This window comes from Diabrotica virgifera, chromosome 1, assembly GCF_917563875.1.
Source record: "Diabrotica virgifera virgifera chromosome 1, PGI_DIABVI_V3a".
In the NCBI taxonomy this organism is placed as follows: domain Eukaryota; kingdom Metazoa; phylum Arthropoda; class Insecta; order Coleoptera; family Chrysomelidae; genus Diabrotica; species Diabrotica virgifera.
The window spans coordinates 82,328,002-82,353,761 of record NC_065443.1 but is presented as its reverse complement, the minus strand read 5'-3'; the positions used below and the strand labels follow the sequence as shown (position 1 = coordinate 82,353,761).

General features: G+C 31.5%; 1 protein-coding gene across 2 annotated transcripts in view; it reads left to right on the top strand.

Annotated features, from left to right (window-relative positions):
* Positions 1-25,760, top strand: part of LOC114327546 (sphingomyelin phosphodiesterase) — a 121,155-nt gene that overhangs the window by 72,238 nt on the left and 23,157 nt on the right. The window contains exons 4-6 of one of the 2 annotated variants that reach the window (XM_050641907.1): positions 6,350-6,574; positions 12,881-13,053; positions 23,439-23,642. In XM_050641907.1, coding sequence (XP_050497864.1) covers positions 6,350-6,574; positions 12,881-13,053; positions 23,439-23,642 — 602 coding nt within the window. The remainder of the gene's footprint in view (positions 1-6,349; positions 6,575-12,880; positions 13,054-23,438; positions 23,643-25,760) is intronic. The other variant, XM_050641912.1, reaches the window with a different exon arrangement.

Genomic DNA, 25,760 nt, shown 5'->3' with positions numbered 1-25,760 from the left:
AAGAACTGGATCAAGCGGGATTGAAATTAAATATTCAAAAGTGTCAGTTTTTCCAAAAGGAAATACTGTATTTAGGATTCAAATTAGACACAAAAGGGATTAGTCTTGCAGAAGATAGAATCGAAATTATAAATAACTACGCTAGGCCAACCAATTTAAAAACATTGCGGGGATTTTTGGGAATGGTAAACTATTTCAAAAAACTAATACCAGACATCAGCACAAAAGAAATACCGTTGATAGCATTACTTAAGAAAAATGTTAGGTGGAAATGGGGAACGGAACAAGAAATGGCTTTCAAAAATTTAAAAGGAGCTTTCTCCACAGCTGTAAGAGTACACCACCCAAGATATGATCAACCTTTCATTCTCCGGACCGATGCTTCCATAACAAAATTCGCAGGGGTGTTATCACAGATCCAAGACGATGTAGAGGTGCCAATCTGTTTTGTCTCCCGTGTAACCAAAACATATGAGAGAAAGTACAGCGTTACTGAATTAGAGTTCGCCAGTGTGTTATTTTGTGTAAATAAATTACGGTTTTACCTACTAGGGGCAAAATTCACCGTTGAAACAGACCATGCAGCTTTGGTACATATAATGAAAAATAGGCTGGTAAATAATAGAATTCATAGGGGCATTCTTTTACTTCAAGAATATGATTTTGAATTTAAATATATCAAAAGAACTGACAATATCTTGGCTGATGCGTTGACGAGAGATGAACAATTCCGCAAAGAGGACCACAAAACTCTCCACGTTGGCATGAACATAATGAGAGAAGAAGCAGGCTTATTTTCTTTGGCTCAGATCAGGGAAAATCAGGAACAACTGGATGAAAGAGAAAAGCAAAGGGCCGAACAAGAAGATAACTTATATTTTAAGAGGGTCGATGGTAAAGAACTATATGTAATCACGGAACAGATGGCAAAAGAAGTTTTAGCAAAATTACACTGTGACAACGGACACATTGGAAGCAGGAAGGTGTGGCTTATGTTCAGGGAGAACTACATTTGTCGACAGGACTATACAATAGCCAAAGAGATGACTCGAAATTGCGAGACATGCCAAAAGTGTAAAAGTAAGAATTTCAAAAACGAAAACATCACAAAAAACGTCATAGCTCGGAAGAAACTGGATATTGTCGCCATTGATATGTTGAGCGATTTAATAACAACAACACAGAGGAATAAACACATATTAGTTATGGTGGATGTTTTCTCAAAGTATTTAAAACTGTACCCATGTAGAACCACGAAAGGAGCTGAAATACTTCGGAAGATAGACGATTTTATCGAAACAGTGGGAAGACCAGACAATATTTTGTTGGACAATGCGACATACTTTAGGAATGACCGTTTTAAAGGGGAATTAAGAGAGAGAGGCATAAATACAAAATTTGTAAGCATCCGACATCCACAGAGCAACCCATCAGAGCGTTTTATACAAGAAGTCACAAAATTTCTAAGAATTGCTGCGGAAGAACATCATCGACATTGGGACAGAAAAGTGTTTGAAATAGAGACGTATTTGAACTGTGCACCAAATACGGTTACCAAGGAGACGCCTTTATATGTAATGAAAGGAACAATGCCTACGAGACCGTGGGAAGACACCGCCCCCAGACAATACGAAGAAGTGATCGAGGTGGTTCAACGAAGATTGAGACGAAGTGGAGAGAAATATCTCCAAAGGCAAGAGAGGACCCGAAGAAGAAGGCCGGTTACATTCCAGAAAGGGGATAAAGTTTTAGTGAGGGCACTGAGGGTGTCCAATTTACAAAATGGTATTTGTGCTAAATTGATGCCGGTATTTGAAGGTCCATATAGGGTCAATACGGAAAATGGGGTAAATAGTTATGAATTAGCGCATATAGAGACAGGCAAGATACGGGGTATTTTTAACATTCACGACATTTATAAGTATCATGAGTAGAGTTTGGTAACATAATGGAATAATTTGATCCTAAAAAAAACTTGTGTCATTTAAATAAATAACAGAATTTTTTCGGCAAATCAAATGGCGGGGAGTTGTTAAGATATGTAAAATTTGAATTAATATGGTTTCGATCTTAATATTTTAGAAAAGTTAAAACATATAATAAAAATATACCAAAATTCATTTCGAAGAAATGAAAGTCAATTATCTTTGGATGGCCGTAGGTAAACAAAATTTAAATAGGGATTAAGTATTTTCTTTGTACAGTTAGTATGATAAGAAAGTGGTTATGTGTTTGGACAATGAGACCGGGTTTCCCAAATGGACTTTTGCGGCGAGGGAACAATTGTATTTAGAAATTTAAATGAATGTAATCTTTGTTTAGATATTAAGAAAGGAAAAAAAAACCGATTGGCATGTAATTAGTTTTAGGAAATTTCTAATGGTAGGGAAAATTGGTGTTTGTTATCTGAAAGGTAGATGGGGATAAAATTGAGGAACTCGGATTGGTGAAGAAGGAAAAAGGAGGGGCTAGGTATGAAGAATGGGAGTTTAGCGAAATGTTAGAGGGTGGAAGAAGAGTCAGTTGTTAAATGATCGTTAAGTCGACTAGTGGTGATCTCTAAGAGTCTCCTGAAGTAGTAAGGCAGATAAGTGAATAGTTGTGAGTTTGTTGAAATAAGTGTCCTGACGGAAGCTCATCACGTAAAGCATTGTAAGTTATATTGTTCTACTTATATTCCAAGAGTCACCGTTGCATGCCGGAACGAGAAATAGATTCAGTTTATCGAGAGGAGAAAAGGCTAGCATTGTTTTTTGAAAGATACGTGCATCTGTAGGGGGTCATTAATGACAATAGGCTTGCAATAATTTGTTGCGAGATTGCTGACTACATAGGGGGCTGCTAAGAGTAAATTGTTGGCGACCAGAGACAAGAATTTGGACAACTCATCATCCGAGAGACAGTTTTATTTTTTTTGTAGAATTATTCATAACGCAAATTTCAATAAGTACTTTAGATAGTGGTAGGGTTATTTCAATAATCAGAATAGGAGATATTATTTTTAGAGGATATTTTGAGGGTGAATTTATTTCAATAGATGCTTTTGTACCATATATGTGTTTTATTCCGTTAATCTTTGACCTTATTTATCATATGTAAAGCAAAGGAGATATTGAAGCACGAGAATATAAAACCCTGAGATTAGAGCATTAAATAGTGTGATTAAATCATAAGTGCATCATTAAAATTAAATTTAATTAATTAGTTAATTATCTAATCAAGTGCTTTGAGCACACCGATCTTTGAATATCACATTAATATATATATATATATATATATATATATATATATATATATATATATATATATATATATATATATATATATATATATATATTTGTACAAATATTTTCGACCGTACTGTGTTATAGTGGTTTGAAGTTTCAGCAATTCGGTCATGTGAAATAAAAGTCTATTTGTTATTTCTCAATCACAAAAGTGTGACGAAATATTGAGAAATAACAAATAGACTTTTATTTCACATGACCGAATTGCTGAAACTTCAAACCACTATATATATATATATATATATATATATATATATATATATATATATATATCAATTTACAAATTATTGGGTTAACAGCTGAAATGGAAGACTCAGTGTACTCTTTTCTACGATTCCAATATTTCGTTAACAGTCGTTAACATCATCAGGGACGCTGAAATAATATTAAAGGTATAATAGTGAAACTGGGTATTAAAAATATATAATAAATGTGTAAAAAAGCGGCATTAACAAAAAGAATTGCAGTGAATGTTATTAAAAATTAAAAATATAACAAATAAAAAAGATAAAAATGGAACTATAATATAAATAACTATGCTAAAAACCACTAATTATTAAAATCTTTTAAATTTGTCGCACAGAAAGGTATTAGAGACAATTATGTCAATATACTGTCAATTATGACAGAAATAGGTAGTATATTATGAACTAGAATCTAAACTAAAATCTTTATTGACATTTAAGTTTTTATCAAGTTCAAGAAGGAAAGAATAGATCTCTGTTAATTGCTTAATATCTGTTCTTTTATTAATTATCTGTTCATTCTGATAAATAAATGCCATTTCAAGAAAAGTTCTTTTGTGATAGTTTTTTTCATTTGTTAAAATTTTTACAGATTCAAAGTCCATATTATGGTTTTCATTTACAACATGTGTAGCTAAAGAGCACCTGTCTGGATATAATCTACAATCACTTTTATGACTTGTCATACGATCTTTGACTCGTCTAGTTGTCTGGCCTATGTACTGTTTGTCACAATCAATACATGGTATACTGTAAACTACATCAGTTAATAGCTCTTTTGGAGATCTATCTTTCATCTTTGAAAATAAGCTATTAATAGTTAAAACTGGTTTACTAGCTATTTTGATGTTTAGCTCGTTTTTTACAATTCGTGTGAGTTTTGGTGTAATCTCTCTAATGAAAGGCAAAGAGATGAATGAAACTACTTCCGGAATGACAACAATATTATTGTTAGCTGTATTATGATTATCTACAATAGTTGGTGTGATAGATGGAGTGTTAAATAATAACTGTTTTAACATTACAGGAGGATAAGAATTGTCTAAAAACATGTTATATAGTTTTTTTAGATTAGTTTGATGGAATGATTTATCAGCAATTCGTTCAATTTTGTTTGAATTATTTTGTTTATTTTTATTTATCAAAGTTCAATTCACTTTGCCTTTCATTAGAGAGATTACACCAAAACTCACACGAATTGTAAAAAACGAGCTAAACATCAAAATAGCTAGTAAACCAGTTTTAACTATTAATAGCTTATTTTCAAAGATGAAAGATAGATCTCCAAAAGAGCTATTAACTGATGTAGTTTACAGTATACCATGTATTGATTGTGACAAACAGTACATAGGCCAGACAACTAGACGAGTCAAAGATCGTATGACAAGTCATAAAAGTGATTGTAGATTATATCCAGACAGGTGCTCTTTAGCTACACATGTTGTAAATGAAAACCATAATATGGACTTTGAATCTGTAAAAATTTTAACAAATGAAAAAAACTATCACAAAAGAACTTTTCTTGAAATGGCATTTATTTATCAGAATGAACAGACAATTAATAAAAGAACAGATATTAAGCAATTAACAGAGATCTATTCTTTCCTTCTTGAACTTGATAAAAACTTAAATGTCAATAAAGATTTTAGTTTAGATTCTAGTTCATAATATACTACCTATTTCTGTCATAATTAACAGTATATTGACATAATTGTCTCTAATACCTTTCTGTGCGACAAATTTAAAAGATTTTAATAATTAGTGGTTTTTAGCATAGTTATTTATATTATAGTTCCATTTTTATCTTTTTTATTTGTTATATTTTTAATTTTTAATAACATTCACTGCAATTATTTTTGTTAATGCCGCTTTTTTACACATTTATAACATCGTTGACTAAAATCTCAAACTGGTGAGTTATTTTTTAATACCCAGTTTCACTATTATACCTTTAATATTATTTCAGCGTCCCTGATGATGTTAACGACTGTTAACGAAATATTGGAATCGTAGAAAAGAGTACACTGAGTCTTCCATTTCAGCTGTTAACCCAATAATTTGTAAATTGATAATTACTAATCAGCTGTGATCATTTCTAGTTTATATATATATATATATATATATATATATATATATATATATATATATATATATATATATATATATATATATATATATATAAATCCAAACACTAGTTCTTAGAAATGTGTTTCGCCCTCTTCAACCCCTCTGGGCTCATCGGTAAGGATGAGAGGTTGAATATCCTTAGACACATTCCACTCAAAAACAACATTCGAGACCAAGACATAGCAGAAGCGTAGATCTACGCCAAATCTGAAAATGACAGTCTCAAGTTTTAATTCCCTAATTACTTGAAGTAAAACATATGTTTAAAACAAAAGATATGTTTTACTTCAAGTAATTAGGGAATTAAAACTTGAGACTGTCATTTTCAGATTTGGCGTAGATCTACGCTTCTGCTATGTCTTGGTCTCGAATGTTGTTTTTGAGTGGAATGTGTCTAAGGATATTCAACCTCTCATCCTTACCGATGAGCCCAGAGGGGTTGAAGAGGGCGAAACACATTTCTAAGAACTAGTGTTTGGATTTTTAATTCTATTAAAAAAATTTTCCCAACCCAAAATGGTGGATGTGTGAATTATTCGTAAGGGGATTTCTCCACATTCTCTATTTCATTTGATTGATATCGTACGAGTGGTCGTTAAACCAATAACTTCTCATCTTTTGTTATATATATATATATATATATATATATATATATATATATATATATATATATATATATATATATTTTAGCCAGATGGTAACACTACCTTTAAAGTTGGTCATATAACGGATATACATTTTGATCCTTTATATACGGAGGGTAAAGTTGCAGACTGTCATGAACCCTTATGTTGTCAAAATGATCAAGCAGATGCCACAAAAGGAGAGGATGCTTGCGGACATTTTGGTACATATAAACAAGCTGATGCGCCCCAAGTATTGCTTGAGGAGGCTTTAGACCAACTTGCACAACAGGTAAGATATATAATATTATATATTTCGGTCGTCGAAGTACAACCATGCAGTCATTCACAGACTGGTGCACTCTGGATTGTATAGAAGCAACCCCAGCTTGACTTAATCTGTACCTTTTACTCTATTATATATTAATTCTTCTTAGTGTTGCCCAAATGCAAGACCAAGACGAAACTTAGAGAGTCTTGGTCTTGGTCTTGCGACAGTACACCTGGTCTTGGTCTTGATATTGGTATTGCGCTCCAGGTCTTGGTCTTGCAGCAAGAGTCTTGCAAGTCTTGCAGTTGCCCATTAGCCTATTACATATCTTAGAACAACGTAACAGAGTAGGTCAATTTTAAGCTTTAATATCACAGCCAATTATAAAGACAGCTTTAATTATAAAGACCAACCAAATTAATAAATATCTAAACAACTGACACCAGGTGGGGTTTGAACCTACGATCTAAGCGATCCGTGTCTATATTCCAACTAACCAAAGTTTGTTAGGAACTTACGTATTTTTTCGAGTATTTGCTATTGACAATGTGTGATTTGAAAAGAATTCAATTCAGTGACAGATGTGCATAATATGAAGGATAAGAGGAAAAAAGGATAAATGTCAATTTTTGGTCATTTTGAGATTGTTGTGCAATCTGTTAGCTTAGAAAGACTACTATCAACCTGTGAATGGACACAAAGGGGAAATAAATATGATAATCGTCTTAAAATCACGTCACAAGATTGGGCGCAAGGGGTAAAAACAATGAATATGTAACTTTGTTTCTCATTTGACCGAAAATGCTTGCAGATAGACATTCATCGTTCTTTCCCCTGGCCCTTCATATATGTTAACGCCAGTTCTCATTTTGGTACCGAATACCAAACCGAGAATTATACATTTCTTCAAGAAATTAAGGCACCTCCTTAAAAATGGGTCATTTTTGATGTCTCGAATTTCCTAAACCTGTTGTCTGATTTAAGTGATTTTTTAATATTACATAGCCTTATAGTCCATTCTTTCACGGTTTTTGCTCTAAATTTTAAGGAACCGCTTGGATTGACATGAAATTTGGCATACGCATAGCTTACATGTCAAAGGAAAAAAGTGATATTGTGCCGATGTGAGCTTTTGTCCTGGGGGTGACTTTCACCCCCTTTTGGGGGTGAAAAAATATAAGTCTAAAATAAGTCCGGAAATGGATAAACTGACTAATTTTAAGTAACTTTTGTTCTATAGAGCTTTTCCGCCAAGTCAACACTTTTCGAGTTATTTGCGAGTGAATATGTTCATTTTTCAACAAAATAACTACATTTTTAGACGGTTTTTCGCAAATAACTCAAAAAGTAAGTATTTTGCAGAAAAAAACGTTCTTAGCAAAAATATAGCCTGTAAAAAAGTAAAAAAAGGTGTACGCGTTAGGTCTCTGGACCTCATAGAACCAGAGTTATAGCCAATGAAATATAGATTCATATTCACCAAAGTTAAAATAGAATAATTCGAAGTAAAATATCCAAAAAATTAAGCACTTTTAGGGGAAAACCCATTATAACTTCTTTAAAGTGTTTAAAGAAATCTTTATTTCTGTTTTTATAAAAAGTTTCTAGCATTAAATTTAAGCAAGTTACGCTCAAAATAAAGTTGGTCGCTTTTGTTTTGGCAAAAAAAATCGGGAAGACCACCCCCTAATTAGCAACTTAAATGAAATTAATCGTTACCGCTCCACAAATTATTTTACCTATGTTGTGTTTATATGATCTGTAAGTTGCATCGATTCAAAGTGCTTATTTTGGAAAAAATTTGGTTTTAAAATAAAATTTTTAAAAATTTTAATTTTGAAAAATATGCTTTTTTTTAAAATAACTTAAAAATTGTTAGAGATACCAAAAATCTCGAAAAACAAAAAAAGTCAGCATTGTTTTTCTGAATATCATGTATTTTTTTGTTTTTCTGTTAGACAAAAATTGATTGAGATTTGGTGTTTCTAAATTTGCATACATTCGTGATGAGTGACTCGTTCAACTCCTTTTAACTACAGCCCTTTCAAAAATAAGGACTTTGAACCGATGAAACTTACAGATTATATAAACAATACATACACGGGTCAAGAAACTTGTGAAGTCGTAACGATTAAGTTCATTTGAGTTACTAATTAGGGGGTGATTTTCCCGAGTTTTTTACCAAAAAAAAAGGGACTAACTTTATTTTGAGCGTAATTTGTTTACTTTTGATGCTAGAAATTTTTTTATAGAACAAAAATGAAGCTTTTTTTAAACACTTTAAATAAGTTGTAATAAGTGTGCCCCGAAATGTGCTTCATTTTTGGTTATTTAACGTTAAAGTATTCCATTTGGAATTTGACGAATATGATCCTATTTTCAATTAGCTATAACTCTGCTTCTACTAGGTATAGAAACGCGATATATACTATAAAAGTTTGGTTATTTTGTTGAAAAAATTAACATATTCACTGGCAAATAACTCAAAAAGTATTGACTTAGTGAAAAAACTCTATAGAACAAAAGTTACTTAAAATTAGTGTTTATCAATTTCCGGACTTACTTTGGACGAATATTTTTTTACCACCAAGAGGGGGTGAAAAGCACCCCCGGGGCAAAAGCACATATCGGCACAATATCACTTTTTTTCTTTGACTTGTTAGCTATGTGTATGCCAAATTTCATGTCAATCCAAGCGGTTCTTTAAAATTTACAGGTTTTGCAATATTTTACCGTTAAAGAACGGACTATTATTCGTTAACAATATCGCTGTAATAATATTGTTGCAAGAAGTTAAATTGTCGTTGTATAGGTACCCGATAACTTATCGGTACTAATGAGTGTACCAATCAAACTGTGGAACTCATCCTGTGGAATATTCTAGCATTTATAAAATACTGAAATTAAAACCCAACTACAGTCTGAGATTTTTTTAACATTTGGTTTTTTCATTCGCTTATGTTGGATAACAGTAAAGTTGGGTATTTTAACAACTAGCCATGTTTTTCATCAATACAGGGTGTTTTTAAACAAGTATGGCGAATTTTAAGGGGTAATTCTAAACAAACGGGTCATGTTACCCGGCGAGCCAATGGTGAATATTAAATTCTTAATTGTATGTCAAAAATACGTAATAACTACCTCTTAAAACCCAACAAATTTCATTTGCATATCTCAATCGGTTTTAGAGCAATAAATAAATCGTTAGTTTGTAAGAAAAATTGTAACACCCCCTATACAAGTTGTAAACGTAATATGTACTAAATAGGCATAATTTGTTAATGTGGTTTGAAAAAATAAAAAAAAATAATATATAAAAAACATAATAAAATAATAACAAAAAAAAATAAATAAAAAATAAAAAAAATAGAAACAAAAATAAAAAAGAATAGAAAAATAAAAAAGAATTAAAAAAAAGTGTTTCGCACAAATTAAAATATATGTTTAAAAAAAACACAGTAAAATAAATAAAAAAAAAACAAAATAAAAAAAAGCAACACAATGTACTTATATGTACCTATCTATAAAAATAATATTGTAGTATGTACTTATGTTATAAAATAAGAAATTTATGACTATGAGTCTGCAATCAAGCACAAACAAGTCTGGCTAATTGGCTCTGCCAAAGCCATTTTTCAAAAAAAACACCCCCTATTTCGGAAACGAAGCATTGCGAACATACACTTATAAAGCAAACTGTCAAATTATTTTTCGTGCAGAATTACCCCTTAAAGTTTGCCATACTTATTTAAAAACACCCTATAATGATGAAAAACATGCCTAGTTAAAAAAGTACCTAACTTTTTATTATCCAACATAAACGAATGAATCAAAAAACAAAATGTTAAGAAAATATGAGGTTATAGTTGGGTTTTAATTTCAATATTTTATAAATGCTAGAATATTCCACAGGGTGATGCGAACTTCGAGAAAAAAAAATACAGTTTAATTGGTACACCCGGTGTACAATGACAAATTTACCTGTCTAGAAACAATATTATTACAGCGATATTTATAGAAAATAAGGCTATATTATTAAACATTAAAATCAAATAAATAAAAAATCAAATTATCAACCACTTAAATTGAACAAGTTTAGAAAATTCGAGAGACCAAAAATGACCCGTTTCTTGGAATAGTGTATATTTGTATATCAACTATTCTGTATATCAATTTAATTTAACTACCTACAGAAAAAACAGCTATAAATGTCCTTTTGTTTTCCATGTATTTCACTGTAAATATTTCTTTGTTGAATGTCTCGTAGACTAAATATTTGGGTATTTGGTTACACGGGGTCCGGACAAATAATCCCCGGACAAATAATCCCCACAAAAAATCCCGGACAAATAATCCCCACAAATTTTTTTGGACAAAATATCCCCACAAAATATCCGGGACAAAAAATCCCCTAGAAATATTTACTGCCGAATAGTTTTCTAAAAGTTTTCCCGAAATTTTACCAAATTTCGAATTCCAATTCCATGCTGAAAACTTCAAATTTTACGTGACAAAAGAGTGTGAGTTTTTTCAAAAATCGTGGAAGATATGGAGGATGAGCTAAGGCCCCGTTCTCATGACAGGCACTTCACGCGCGTTTTAATAACGCGCGATTACAACTACATATATTCTAGTAAAAACCGTTCACATGCTAACGCTCGTTTTAGGTTATTAAAACGCGCGTTAGCATGTGAACGGTCTCAAGTAAAATGTATGTACATAGTGTAATCGCGCGTTATCAAAACGTGCGATAAGCGACTGTCATGAGAACGGGGCCTTGGCTCATTCCCTATATCTTCCACGATTTTTTAAAAAAACTCACACTCTTCTGCCGTATAAAATATGAAGTTCAGATGGAATTGGAGTTCGAAATTTGGTAAAATTTCGGGAAAACTTTTAGAGAACTATTCGGCAGCAAATATTTCTTGGGGATTTTTTGTCCGGGATATTTTGTGGGGATATTTTGTCGAAAAATTTGTGGGGATTATGTGTCCGGGATTTTTTGTGGGGATTTTTTGTCTGGGGATTTTTTGTCCAGGGATAATTTGTGGGGATTTTTGTCCAGGATTATTTGTCCTAGCTTCGGTTACACGGTATAGCCGGCACGGCATTATCTGTTATAATCTGTCTGGTTATTAAAAAATATACACAATAGTCCTATTATTCTATATATCGATATGATTTGTCGTGTTTAAATCACTAGAAAACTAATTAAGGAAAAAAAATGAACTATTTATTAGGTAGGTATATTTTTTATCAGCATATGACATATTTTTAAAAAGTTTCGATATATTATAGGTCTGAATCCCGCGTATGAAAAAAAAAGTTGATTAATAGCAAGCTGAAAATTTGTTAATAGCTTAAGGATGTCTAGTCGGATAAACTTTGATATATGGGAACATTGGAACAGGGGCAGTTTTAATTGTGGAACAGGTTAAAAATTTGGAACGGTCAGATTACGAAAACGGTACATTTATTTTGTCCGACAGAATAGACTTAAACTCTCCGAACAGAGATTAAACTCTCATGCAAAAAGCAGACTGCTATTTATCACCTGTCATAATTCCTGTCATTTGACATATTCTACATGTTCCACTCATTAAAACGCCCATTTGGTGATAAATAGCAGTCTGATTTTTGCATGAGAGTTTAATCTCTGTTCGGAGAGTTTAAGTCTGTTCTGTCGGACAAAATACATGTGCCGTTTTCGTGATCTGACCGTTCCAAATTTTTAACCGGTTCCACAATTAAAACTCCCCTGTTCCAGTGTTCCCATATATCAAAGTTTGTCCGACTAGACGCCCTTAAGCTATTAACAAATTTTCAGCTTGCTATTAATCAACTTTTTCTCATACGCGGGATCCAGACCTATTAATTTTTGAATGGAGAGCGGCTATTCTCAAAACCTGGACAATTAATTTCAGAGCGAAGAATGTATGTTTTGTTTATGGTATTGTTCGTAAGGGCGCATAAGTCCAATTTTACAAATTTTTTTGCTTCTCATAGAGTACCTACCTAAGAATATACCCAAACTAATATACTTCATAAAACGACCCTCAGTTCTAATTGCAAGACGCAAAAGTCTTGCAGGCTTAGTCTTGTTCTTGCTCAAATCTTGCACGGTAAGTCTTGGTCTTGGTCTTGCTCAAATTAGGCGGTCTTATTCTTGGTCTTGGTCTTGCGAAAACGCAAGAACAAGACCAAGACTGCAAGACCAAGACTGATTTTGGGCAACACTAATTCTTCTGTTTCATTTTTAATGTATGAAAACAGTGTTTAATTATGATTTTATCTTTAATACATTAGTTATTAATAGTATTATTTTAGAAACCAGAATTCGTTTACTTTACTGGAGATTTAGTGAGTCATCGTGTTTGGGGAACCAGTCCTGAATTTAATGGGAATATAATTAAAAAGGCAATGGGTTTATTTGCTGAAAAACTTGGAAATATTCCTGTGTATCCCATACTAGGAAACCATGAAGCTCATCCTGTTAATCTGTAAGTAAATGATTCCACTTTTACATCTAATTTAAGTCATAATATTTGTCATATATTGGGTGAAAAGTTAAATGTAAATATATTGACTTAAAACAAAACAAGCTGAAAATGCGAGCATTATCATAACGAAAACTTTGTTTATTTACGTATTTTAATTCATAATATGGAAAATTGCTATTATGAAAAGTTGTTTAGAATTAAAAAATATGTTTTAATGTGCAATTATGTCATTCTAATTTAAATGTTGTGGACTATAAAGGTACTTTACTCTTGATCGAAATTCATATTTTTTATATACCTCGTATAAAATTAATACAATTTGATATATGATGGTTGCATCATAAATCTTAGACCATGAAGAGCTTTTTATGAAGAATAACTTTTTTTCGTCAAATTAAAAATAAAAGAGTTATAAATGAAAATGTTGTTAGTATCCATAATTTGAGAAAAATCTCAAATATTTTTTTCGATTAGAAGGATGTAATTGCACATATCAGACCATAATTTTTTATTCCAAACAACATTTCATGTAGTCGGTTCGCTAAACTCAGACACAACTGGCTAGTGATTTTAGTCAGTAATTTTACCAATTTGGCAAAAAAAATTACTATTAAATAGTTAATAAATACTAAATAATTAGCAGTTTTACCAATTTTGGCAAAATTGGCAAAAACAAAAAAAATTAACTACTAAAATCACTAGCCAGTTATGTCTGAGTTTAGCGAAGCGACTATAATAACAATTTTCATTTCATAACAAATGGAACAGTCCATTTATCATTAGCTACTCCCATTAAAGGGGAGGCCGTATACTCGTATAAACCTTTTTAAAATTGTTAATAAATTATTGCTTTCAAAATATACGCAAATTGTATTTTTGAACATCTTATTTATTTTATATAATAATTGAATTCACTATCAAATGTCATCGATATTTTATTAATACTTAATTTAAAATTTAGTTTGACATTCACGAAGTGTCAAACTCAAATGTAAATAGCCTATACTTTGCTTAACAAATTCAGATTAAAAAACTAGCCTACTTACTAGCAACTATTTCAGCTGACGTTTAGTGTGTCGGCTGAAAATAAAAGGATTGTGACGTCACATTTTAGACTTTGAGGTCGATTATCTCGAATACGGTTAGAGATATCGAAATGCCGTTTTCAGATTTGGATTCAGAAGACAAAACTACATAAGGATGCATCAATAAATCTGCTCCAAGTATTGCAGGAGCGGCAACGCAATAACACACAGACTTTGCGAATTTATAAACGAAAAGTTTTCGTTGAAAATATAGCAAACAATATTGCCTATGAATAAAAAAAATTATTGCTCAAAAAAAGAACGCGGCACTTCCGGGGTGCCAACAGAAGTGAACACTTTCTATCGATTCGATGATATTCGATTATAATCCGATTCGATTTATTTTATTTAATTTTATTAAATTTCATTTAATTTTATTTAATTAATTTTATAAAATTTTTTAGAATTTCGTACAAATTTTAATTTTATATAAGTAATTGTATTTGATTTTATTTAATTTTATTTAGTTTTATTTAATTTTTATCAATTTTAATTATTTTTATTTACTTTTATTTATTTTTCTTGATTTTTATTTAATTTTTTATTTTATTTAATTTGATTAAAATTAATTAATTTTAATTTAATTTTATTTTTTTAATTAACACATAGGTTTGAAATTACCCCGAACCGAGTCAATAATATAAAATTCTGAATCTATATCTAATTTTACCATAGAAAAATGTGTCGCATTACATTTTTCGAAAAAAAACTGAACAAATCCCTACAGGGTTAAAACCTGTTAAGAATTTAAAATGCGGAATCTATATTTAGTTTTTTTGCGAGAAATTGGACAAATCAACTCCTATAGGGTTGAAACGACCCCAAACCAGTAAATAATATCAAATTCAGAATCCATACATATTTTCGTTGGGAAAATTAATCAAATCATCCCTATAGAGTTGAAACCACCCCGAAGCCAGTCAATAATTTAAAATTCGGGATATATACTTGAAACCACCTTGAAACTAGTCAAACAATAGATAATTTGGGATATGTACTTAGTTTACTAAGAAAGTAAAAATAAGTGTAGAGGTATGTATACCGGGAGTCCACTTATATTTTCCCCCATTTTAACTGCGTATAACTTCTAAACGGCTTAAGATAGAAAAATGCGGTTTTCGCTGAAATGTTTTATTTTAGTAAAAGTTTTGTTTGAAAGTATTGAATTTTTTATATCACTTTCAAATACGAAAAAAATGGCGGATTTTTGGAAAAAAACGTTGTTGACTTTTTTTTAATGGAACACCCAGTATATTTTTTTGTGAATTGAAAGAAAGGTCATTCACCTATCCAGCGATATAAAGTTTTTCAAAATCGGTTGTCAAATCACTGAGTAATTAATTTTTAAAATGAGCGGTGCAACGTGGATATCACATACCTAAAATAACATAACTAAGCAAAATGATATTGTTGGACTTACTTCATCACTGTCAATTAGTACAGACGTTTGAAAGTAGCTCAGTGTTATATTTCAATTTTAGTTTTGTATGAACTGCCTTTTGAACTTAAAGTGTGATATTAGTGTAAATTATAGTATACAGTGAAAATAAGAATCAAAAATTACAAGCGGAAGAGGCTGTAAGTAAAAAATTTTGAAAATTAAATTATATTAAAAACTGACAACCTATAATATTTAACAACTGTCAAATAAAAACATTTGGCTAGAGATAGGAGTAAACATTTTGGAACTGTAGAGGTGGGCGTTACTCCTTACGGTATAATAATAAAATAATAGCTGATAAAACTAAAATGCAAGTCAATATTCCGCCAGAACCACCTGACAGGGGAAAAAATTCTATGATGCCAACAAATGAAAATGATAAGGTCATAAAAAATATGTACAAAAATAATGATAACGGACCTTTTTACGTATATATCGAAAATAAAAACGGTAATCTTGAAAAATTGCACCGAATCGGGACAGTCAGAATAATATTAAATACAGCGCCGGAGGTACAAAATAATATTACATTAATAACAGTAATTGGTAGGAATAAAGTAAAAGTCGAACTTAATTCTTTTGAAAGTGCAAATAAATTAATAATTTCCCAAAAGTTAGCAGCAAGGGAGTATAATGTTTACTTACCAACATTCCTTATACAAAAAAGGGGAGTAATTAAGTTAGTTGATAAAGACCTGGATGAGAAAGAATTAATTAATATAATTCAACCTGGATATGGATATAAATTTGAGGTAGTTAGTGTAAAAAGAATTAATAGAAGAGTTAAGAATTCAGATGGAAATATAGAGTATATCCCTACATCTACCATAATAGTATCTTTTAAGGGTCAAACGATACCTCAACAGGTAATTATAGAAAAAATGATATATGAAGTCGAAGCATATATCCCCCGATTAGTTCAGTGTTTGAAATGTTTGAGATTTGGACATGTAAGTTCCCAGTGTAGAGGAAAAGATAGATGCAAATATTGTAGTGAAGAACAGGAGAGTAATAATTGTACCGACAAAAAAGGTATAAAATGTGCACTTTGTAGCGGTACTCATATGGCAACAGATATGACGGCACGTTGTCCAGAAAGGGAAAAGCAAAAAGATATTAAAAATATAATGATCTCAGAAAAACTATCTTACTATGAAGCCAACGTCAAATACAAAAAAACTTTTCTACAGTGGTTAAAAACAATCCAGCAACTACATCGAGTTATTATACAATAGCAACACGGAAGAGGACTGGAAGTATTAGTTCAAATACGAAAGATACGGCAACAATGGAGCAACACAAACGAATATTACGTAATCCCAATGTGCAGTCACAACCGGTTTTTTCAAACTACCATAATATACCTGATTATCACAATAGTGATAATTTACAAATGGACAGTAAAAATTTTTGTGAAAATATATTAGATTTTATAAAAACTAAATTATATCAATTAAGTTATACTATGGACATAGAAACATTAGCAGCTTTAAAAAATAATATAGAGAAAGTAATAAATAACACTAATGACTAATATTAATATGTTGCAATGGAACAGTAGGTCTGTTTTAGCAAACAAAGGTACTTTAGGAAGGTATCTTTTTGATAAAAATATTTCTATTTGTTTTTTATGGGAAACTTGGTTTAAAAGAAATATGAATATTCATTTTTCAGGATATAATATATATAGAGAAGACAGACATGATGGATATGGAGGAGTGGCCTTGCTGCTTAAAAGCAGTTTGGCTGTTTCTCCAACTCCATTATATCATAAAATAAATAATGTAATGACTATTAGCATAGCTGTCCGATTACCTTCAGGAAAAACAATAAACTTATACTCAATATATGTTAAACCTGGATTAAGTATTTCACAGAATGATTGGAAAAATTTTTTTGGTAGTTTGAAAAAACCATTTTTGGTAGGTGGTGATTTTAATTGTCATAACGTTGCTTGGGGTTGTAGTACTACGGATCGTTTGGGGAAAAATTTATTAGAGGCCATTGATGAATGTAATTTAATATATTTAAATAATGGTAAAGAAACTATTTTGTCTAGACCGGGAAGTATTAATAAGTCGGCAATAGATATTACTATCTCTACAGCTGATGTTGCTCATTTATTTGACTGGGACGTGGATGATACGACATTAGGTTCAAATTATTATGTAATTTTAATGAAGATAAATTTGAATTATAACGTTAATAATATTAATTATACTAGAAAAAAAATGGAATATAGAGAATGCAGATTGGACGCTTTTTTCTTCTCTTATGGAACAATATGCTGAAATTAATAAAAATAATAATGACTACCATACCTTTATTGAAGAATTTAAAAAATGTATTAAAATTACTGTTCCAGAGAAGAAAACATCGTTTCACGCAAAATTTAATAAGAATTGGTGGGATCCAGAGTATAGTAGGGCAATAAAGCAACAACAATTAGCACTTAAACAGTATAAAAAACAAGGAACAATTGAAAATTACATTAACTACAACAAATGCACAGCTATTACTAAAAAAATAATAAAATAAAGTAAAAGAAAAGCGTGGAGAGAATTTTGTGTCTCTTTAAATAGAAACACAAATATTAAAATTATTTGGAGTTAAATACGAATGTTAAATAATGCCTATAAACCACCCATAAGTTCAGTTATGGAAGGAGATTGGATAACAAATTTTTTTAATAAAATTTGTCAACCGGGTCCTGCTCAAAATATCATATATTCGACTAATGTAGAAGAACATTATTTAGTAAAATCATTTACTATGAATGAATTAGAAGCGAGTATAAAAATAAACAAAAACACAGCTCCAGGACTTGATGATGTTCAATATATCATGATAAGTAAATTGGGAGAAGAGGCTAAGAATATGCTACTGGCAATTTACAATAAAATATGGAATACCGAATGTTATCCATCAAGTTGGAGAGAGTTTATAGTTTTACCCTTTCTAAAACCATACAAAAATCCAGAAATGCAAGAATCATATCGAGGAATCTCGTTAGGATCTTGTATTAGTAAAACATTTGAAAGAATGGTAAAGTGGAGATTGGAGAAATGGTTAGAATCTAATGAAAAAATACCGGCTTCACAATTCGGATTTAGAAGAGGATATTCTACCACAGAAAACATAGGTCATCTAGTAACAGATATTAATCTTAGTTTTACTGAAAATAAGTCTGTTACAGCTTTATTTATAGACATAGAAGGAGCATACGATAATGTCAATCTTAGTATTCTATATAACAAAATGTCACTAATTGGTCTTCCGGACAGTTTTAATAAAAAAAAATAATTAAGATGTATTCCAACAGAAAAATATTCCTAAACATTAACAATAACCTGTTAGGACCTCAAATTGCTAGAGATGGATTACCACAAGGAAGCATATTAAGTCCAGTATTGTACCTTATATATACACATGATTTAGAAAAACAGCAAAATTTTCAAAAATTATACAATTTGCAGACGATGTGGTAATTTATCAAGATCAAACTGAAATTAATCGAGGAATCAAAAATATCAATGATAACTACATAACAATTAGTAACTGGGCATTCAAAAATGGACTTACATTAGCTAAAGATAAAACTCAAGCCTGTATATTTACTAGACAAAGGAAAAATGTCCCAGTAGAAATAAAATTAAATAATATAAATTTTCCGGTACAAAAATCTGTAAAACACCTCGGTGTCATTTTGGATCAAAAACTTCTATGGAAAGAACAAATAGAAAATATAATTAAGCAAACAGAAAAAGGAGTAAATATCTTACGAGCAGTTTCACATTCCACATGGGGAGCCGATCCCAACCTCTCTCTTTTGATCTATAGAACTTATATAAGAGCAATAATAGATTATCGATCAGTATTTTATGCGGACGCAGCCAACTGTTATCTACAAAAAATTGAAGTCGTTGTGAACAAATGTTTAAGACTGTGTTTAGGCGCTCTAAAGTCTACTCCAATAAATAATTTATTTATAGAGTGTTCTGAAATGCCTATGACAATAAGAAGATGCAAACTAGGCAGTCAATTTTTAATTAAATTACTTCATAAAGAATCCAATATAATTGAAAAAATTCATCGATTGTCAATACAAGATTTAATGAATAAATACTGGCAAAAAAAGAAATCACCTTGTATTGCAGAATGCTATAGACAATTGGCTAAGTACAAGGAAAATATTCACACTACATCAATAAACCTAAGCTATACCTATAAATTCGATGAAACGATGAAAATAGATATAAATTTCCTTCGAGATTATTCCAAATATCCAAATCAAATAAGAAATATAATGTTTGAAACAGATATAAAAGAATTAGTACCAAATTCTTCTCAAATTTACACCGACGCATCAAAAAACAAGGAGGGAACAGCCTGTGCAATATATGATCCACAAATTAAGTATAAAAAAATGGTAAAATGGTTAAAATTCGCAACTAATACATAATTTGTTTATAATAGTTAAGATCTGTTATACGCTGTGAGCTCGTACGTAGAAGGGATATTTACAAATTCGCGAACGCCAGTAGTGACAAGTTTGTAAACGTTTACTGGAAATTTGACATAAATGTCAAAGTGATTAATTTAAAATTAAAATTAAAAACATTAATTATAAACAATATTAGTTGGTCAAAGCTGTGGTATATATTTTTAACTTAAATATACTTACGTTTTAAATACTGAATTTAAGTTTTTTTGATGTTCCGTAATATCTAATTATAATCTATTATAATCTTAGCGCCATCTACACGATTAATGTCAAAGTATCCGAAGTAAGAAATTGATATTTTATCAATAGAACGTCAAAAGGATTAGAAAAATCTTAAAAAAATCGATTACAATTTAATTACTTTTTTGCGTTGTAAATATTAAGCGATAACAATTAAATAATAAATTTAAAAATTACCGGTAAAAGTTGAATTAGTAACCGCTAGGAGCGACACCAGCGAAGCTCAGAGCGTATAGTATTTTTACTACAAAAGCGATATTACGTAGGTAAAAATTTTTGACGTAAGAGAACTGTCAAAACATTAGCATGTGACTTTATTAATAAACATGGCAATAATGAAAAGTCACATTCTAATGTTTTGACAGTTCTCTTGCGTCAAAAATTTTGACCTACGTAATATCGCTTTTGTAGTAAAAATACTATATTTGTAGATGTGCCTTGCAAAAGTGACGTTCAGGATATAGTCTAAGAGCTAGAGCCGAAAAATCATCGTCATAAGTAATATGTAGTTTGGCATGTGAAATGTGTCCATTGTATATTGATAATTATGACCCCTTTCAGGCTGACACCTCAGTGGATACAGAAAGTAGCAATAAAGTGTAGTCATTAAAGGATTTCACCTCCTATTTTGATAAACCTCCATTGATTGAGCATACCTCAAGAAATAAAACTGATTTGGTGCCAACTTGCACTTTTACCCTGGGGGGTGGATACCACCCCTTCTCGGGGGTGAAAACTATTTTATTAAAAATAATTTTGTTATATCATGTTATGATATGTTATTAAGATCAAAGATTTCTCTATTTAAGAGCACATGCGTGAAGTTACGGATGATAAAAGAACATATTAATTAATTGTGTGTTAGTAAAATAATATTTTTATAATATTTCGATATTGTAAATTTAGCAAAAAATGTATTCAAATATGTCAAATGTACCCATAATTGGATACCCCCAATTTCTGGATATATTCAGTTTATATTGATAGAAAAAATTCAATTAAATATCGAAATAATATAAAAATAATAATAATAAATGATGGTTTTGCTTGTTTTTGATTCAGAGGGTTGCACACCCGCTAGATAGGCTGTTTCTACCATTTCAGGCGTCATCAGTAGCTTTTGTTAGCGTGCACACCTCTGAATCGAAAAATAGCTCCACCATCATTTTAAAGGGAATCTGAAAAATAATTCAAATTTCCATTAGACGCGATACAGCGACATCTCATAACAAATTGAAGAGTCTCAGATGCAGAATCCACCAATTTAATAAAAATTAAAATGGTAAATAGTAATTTAAACCTGAGACTTTTCACGTTGAAAGTTCTTATTGGTACATCCTTAATCTGCGACTTTTTCAATTAATAAGACAGCAGACGACGAATATAGAAAACGAAAGGGAAACGATCACATTCCGCCTTCATTCGTCTCGGAAAAAGACAGCAGAGGAACTTTCAGTACTCAAACCGAGTAAAGGAAATAAAATAATAAATGATGGTTTTGCTTGTTTTCGATTCAGAGGGTTGCACACTCGCTAGACAGGCTGTTTCTACAATTTCAGGCGTCATCAGTAGCTTTTGTTAGCGTGCACACCTCTGAATCGAAAAATAGCTCCACCATCATTTTAAAGGGAATCTGAGAAATAGTTCAAATTTCCCATTAGACGCGATACAGCGACATCTCATATCAAATTGAAGAGTCTCAGATGCAGAATCCACCAATTTAATAAAAATTAAAATGGTAAATAGTAATTTAAACCTGAGACTTTTCGCGTTGAGAAACAGCCTGTCTAGCGAGTGTGCAACCCTCTGAATTGAAAACAAGCAAAACCATCATTTATTATTTTATTTCCTTTACTCGGTTTGAGTACTGAAAGTTCCTCTGCTGTCTTTTTCCGAGACGAATGAAGGCGGAATGTGATCGTTTCCCTTTCGTTTTCTATATTCGTCGTCTGCTGTCTTATTAATTGAAAAAGTCGCAGATTAAGGATGTACCAGTAAGAACTTTCAACGCGAAAAGTCTCAGGTTTAAATTACTATTTACCATTTTACTTTTTATTAAATTGGTGGATTCTGCATCTGAGACTCTTCAATTTATAAAAATAATATTTTACCAACATACAATTAATTAATATGTTCTTTTTATCATCCGTATCTTCACGCTTGTGCTCTTAAATAGACAAATCCTTGATCTTTAATAACTCAAAAAGTATTGATTTATTTTAATAACATGATATAACAAATTTTGCTTAAAATTTGTCCCTCTATCGATTTGTGGGGTTATTTTTAATAAAATAGTTTTCACTCACGGGAAGGGGTGGTATTCTTTTTCTCATAATCATCTTTCAGTGCGTCACAGTTTTTCGATTTCTTTCTAACGCATTAAATTGTATGTGACAGAAAAAAAGGCACGTCCGAGATTACAGACATTTAGAACATTTATTCTAGTTGTCGATAGATGGCGCCATAATAAAAAAAATAATTTTTTTTAATTAGATAATAATATTACAAATATAATCTGTATAATTTATAAGACTATACAAATCAAAGAAAATACCATTTTATAAATGCAAGAAACACATTTGATTTGTTTTTATTCCAAATTGAAAATAAAATGTGACAACTGTCAGATTTAACTAAAATGTCATGTTAGAATAAATGTCATAAATGTGTATTATCACGGACTTACCCTTTTTCCTATCATTTGTTACGTACTGAAAAATGCTCATGAAAAATACTATATCCACCACCAGGGTAAAAGTGCAAGTTGGCGCCAAATCAGTTTTGTTTCTTGAGGTATGCTCTAACTAGTCACCAATTTTCATGCAAATCGATGGAGGTTTAACAAAATAGGAGGTGAAAACCTTTAATGGCTACACTAAGTTTCCCCTTTCATCCCTTATTGCTACTTCCTGTATCCACTGAGGTGTCAGCCTGAAAGAGGTCATAATTGTCAATATACAATGGACACATTTCACAGGAAAAACTCCATATTACTTATTTATGACGATGATTTTTCGGCTCTAGCTCTCCGTCTAATATGTGATATGTGATTAATTAGGTGTATACATTTTTGTAATCAGAATAGAACATGTCTATATATATTTTATTATTTCAGGTATGCTCCATTGGATACATCGGAAGATGAAATATCTTCAGACTGGTTATACGATGTGATTTTAGATACCTGGACCGAACATGACTGGTTAGATAAAGAAGCTGTAAAGAAAACTATTCTTGCAGGTGGTTACTATACAGTCAAGACCGCCAGAGGTCTACGACTTATTGTTTTGAACAATAACGTTTGCTCGAGAGAAAATTGGTATGTTTTTTTTTTATTTTTTTAAAGTATTTCAAAGTTTACTTTCATCCAATACGTACCTATACCAAAATATTTGCCGTAATAAACTGGAAAGGTTTACTGTCAAGAAAAAACATTATCAAAAAATCCTAAAACAGATCTTCTTCTTCAAGTGCCGTCAGTACCGGCGCTAGGGTATAAGGCGCCCGCCTGCGAAACTAGCATAGGCGCCTTTCGGTTTCTTTTAATTTAGTATTTTGTATAGTACCAGCAGAAAAAAACTCATTTTAGCGCCCCCTAAACAGGGGCGCCCGCCTGCAGTGCATCCCTTGCAGGCCCGTTATCGCCTACCCTGAGTGCCGTCTCCTAATCGAAGGTTGGATATCATCATCACCATCTTTACTCTATCTACCGCTGCTCTGAAGAGTTCTATAGAACTGCATTTAAACCAGTTCCTTAAATTCTTCAACCACGACCTTCTTCTTCCTATACTCCTTCCGCTTCTTACTTTTCCCTGTATTATAGGTCTTAGCGTTTCATATCGCTGTCCCCTCATTACGTGTACAAGATATTGGAACTTTCTTCTTTTTATTGTGTTTGTTATTTCGCATTCTTTTCCCATTTCTCGCAATACATCCGTGTTCGTTTTCTTCTGTGTCCATGCTATCTAAGCATCCTTCTGTAACACCACATTTCAAAACAGATCTGTTGTTCATTAAATATGCAAAAATTCTCCTACTTAACTGCATTTTAAAATAACGATAATTTTGTAAATTAATAAAAATATAGGTATTTAGACTTTATGTCACAGCCTGTCGAGTTCTTCTCGGCATTCCTGCATTGGTCTAGAGTCTAGAGTCTAGAGTCTAGAGTCTAGAGTACACACAACCAAACTTACATGGAATCATCTGATATTTCTTATTATTTCGTGCGATTTTTTAACAAATACATAATAATTAAATAAAACAATAAAGTATTTAAAAAAGAAATTGAAACTAGTTGTTTTAAAGTCAATAGCATAAAAAATTTCAATGTAAAACGAATAATGTTTAAATTGTTTTTATTTTTTTTTGTTTTTTTTTGTAGTCAATGTTATCACCTTTAGTCCTTATGCAAGCTTCAGTTTGCGTAGCCACGCTCCTAATCAAATTATCAACATTTTGTTGTGGCATGTTGCTCCATTCTTCAAGCTTCAAGAGCAGCTTGTATCAGCCGTGCAATGTTTTGTGGATTATCCCGGCGAGCTCTAATTTTTTTAAGCATATCCCACAAATACTCTATAGGGTTAAGCTCGGGTGAGCAAGCAGGCCGCTCCAAACAAGGGATACCTTCTGCTCCAATGATGTCTCTAGTCACTCTAATGGTATGTGGAGGTCCATTGTCATGCATAAAAATTAAGTTTTCTCTTGTTGCACCTCTCCAGAGTCCAACTACAGGTTATCAGCACACCTGTGAGCAGTTAAAGTTGATTGGATGAAAATTAAAGGAGTTTTTTTACGGATCACAATTCCTCTCCAGAACATTACACTTCCCCTTTTATATTTTTTGTGAACAGATCTGACAGTTTTCGTTCTTGCTTGTCTTACTCGACCTCTAAGTACACGATTTTGTGAGTCATCTGATTTTCCACAAATCCTGACTTTTTCTGAAAATAGCACATTTGGCGAATTCCCATTGTTCCAGTTTCCAGGCGATCAATCTTGTGTTGCCTGGATAACTCGGGAACCCATAACTGTTTCTTGCTGTATACTTCTTGGCACGAACTCTTCTCCTTATCGTTTAACTGGAACAGTTACACCTGTAGCTTCCAAAAGCTGCTTTTGGAGCTGCAGGTGAGAAATGGTTGGGTGTCTTCTAGCTGATTGGACAATTAAACGATCGTGGCGAGCCGTTATTACTTTTTGGCGACTTTCCCTTGCTTTATTTTTGAGCTTTTCTAGTTTCTGTTACCTATTGATCTTGCTCCACAAGACCAATAATATTTCCCCGTTGTAAGTTCTATAACCACACATGAGGCATATTTTCGTTTTTGGACGCAAAAGTTAGTTTATTTATTTTTGTTCAATTTGCAACTCAAGCAAATAACCTATATCGTACCGAGCTGTACTATCTGATTGTCTTATCGATTTGTTTATTTTC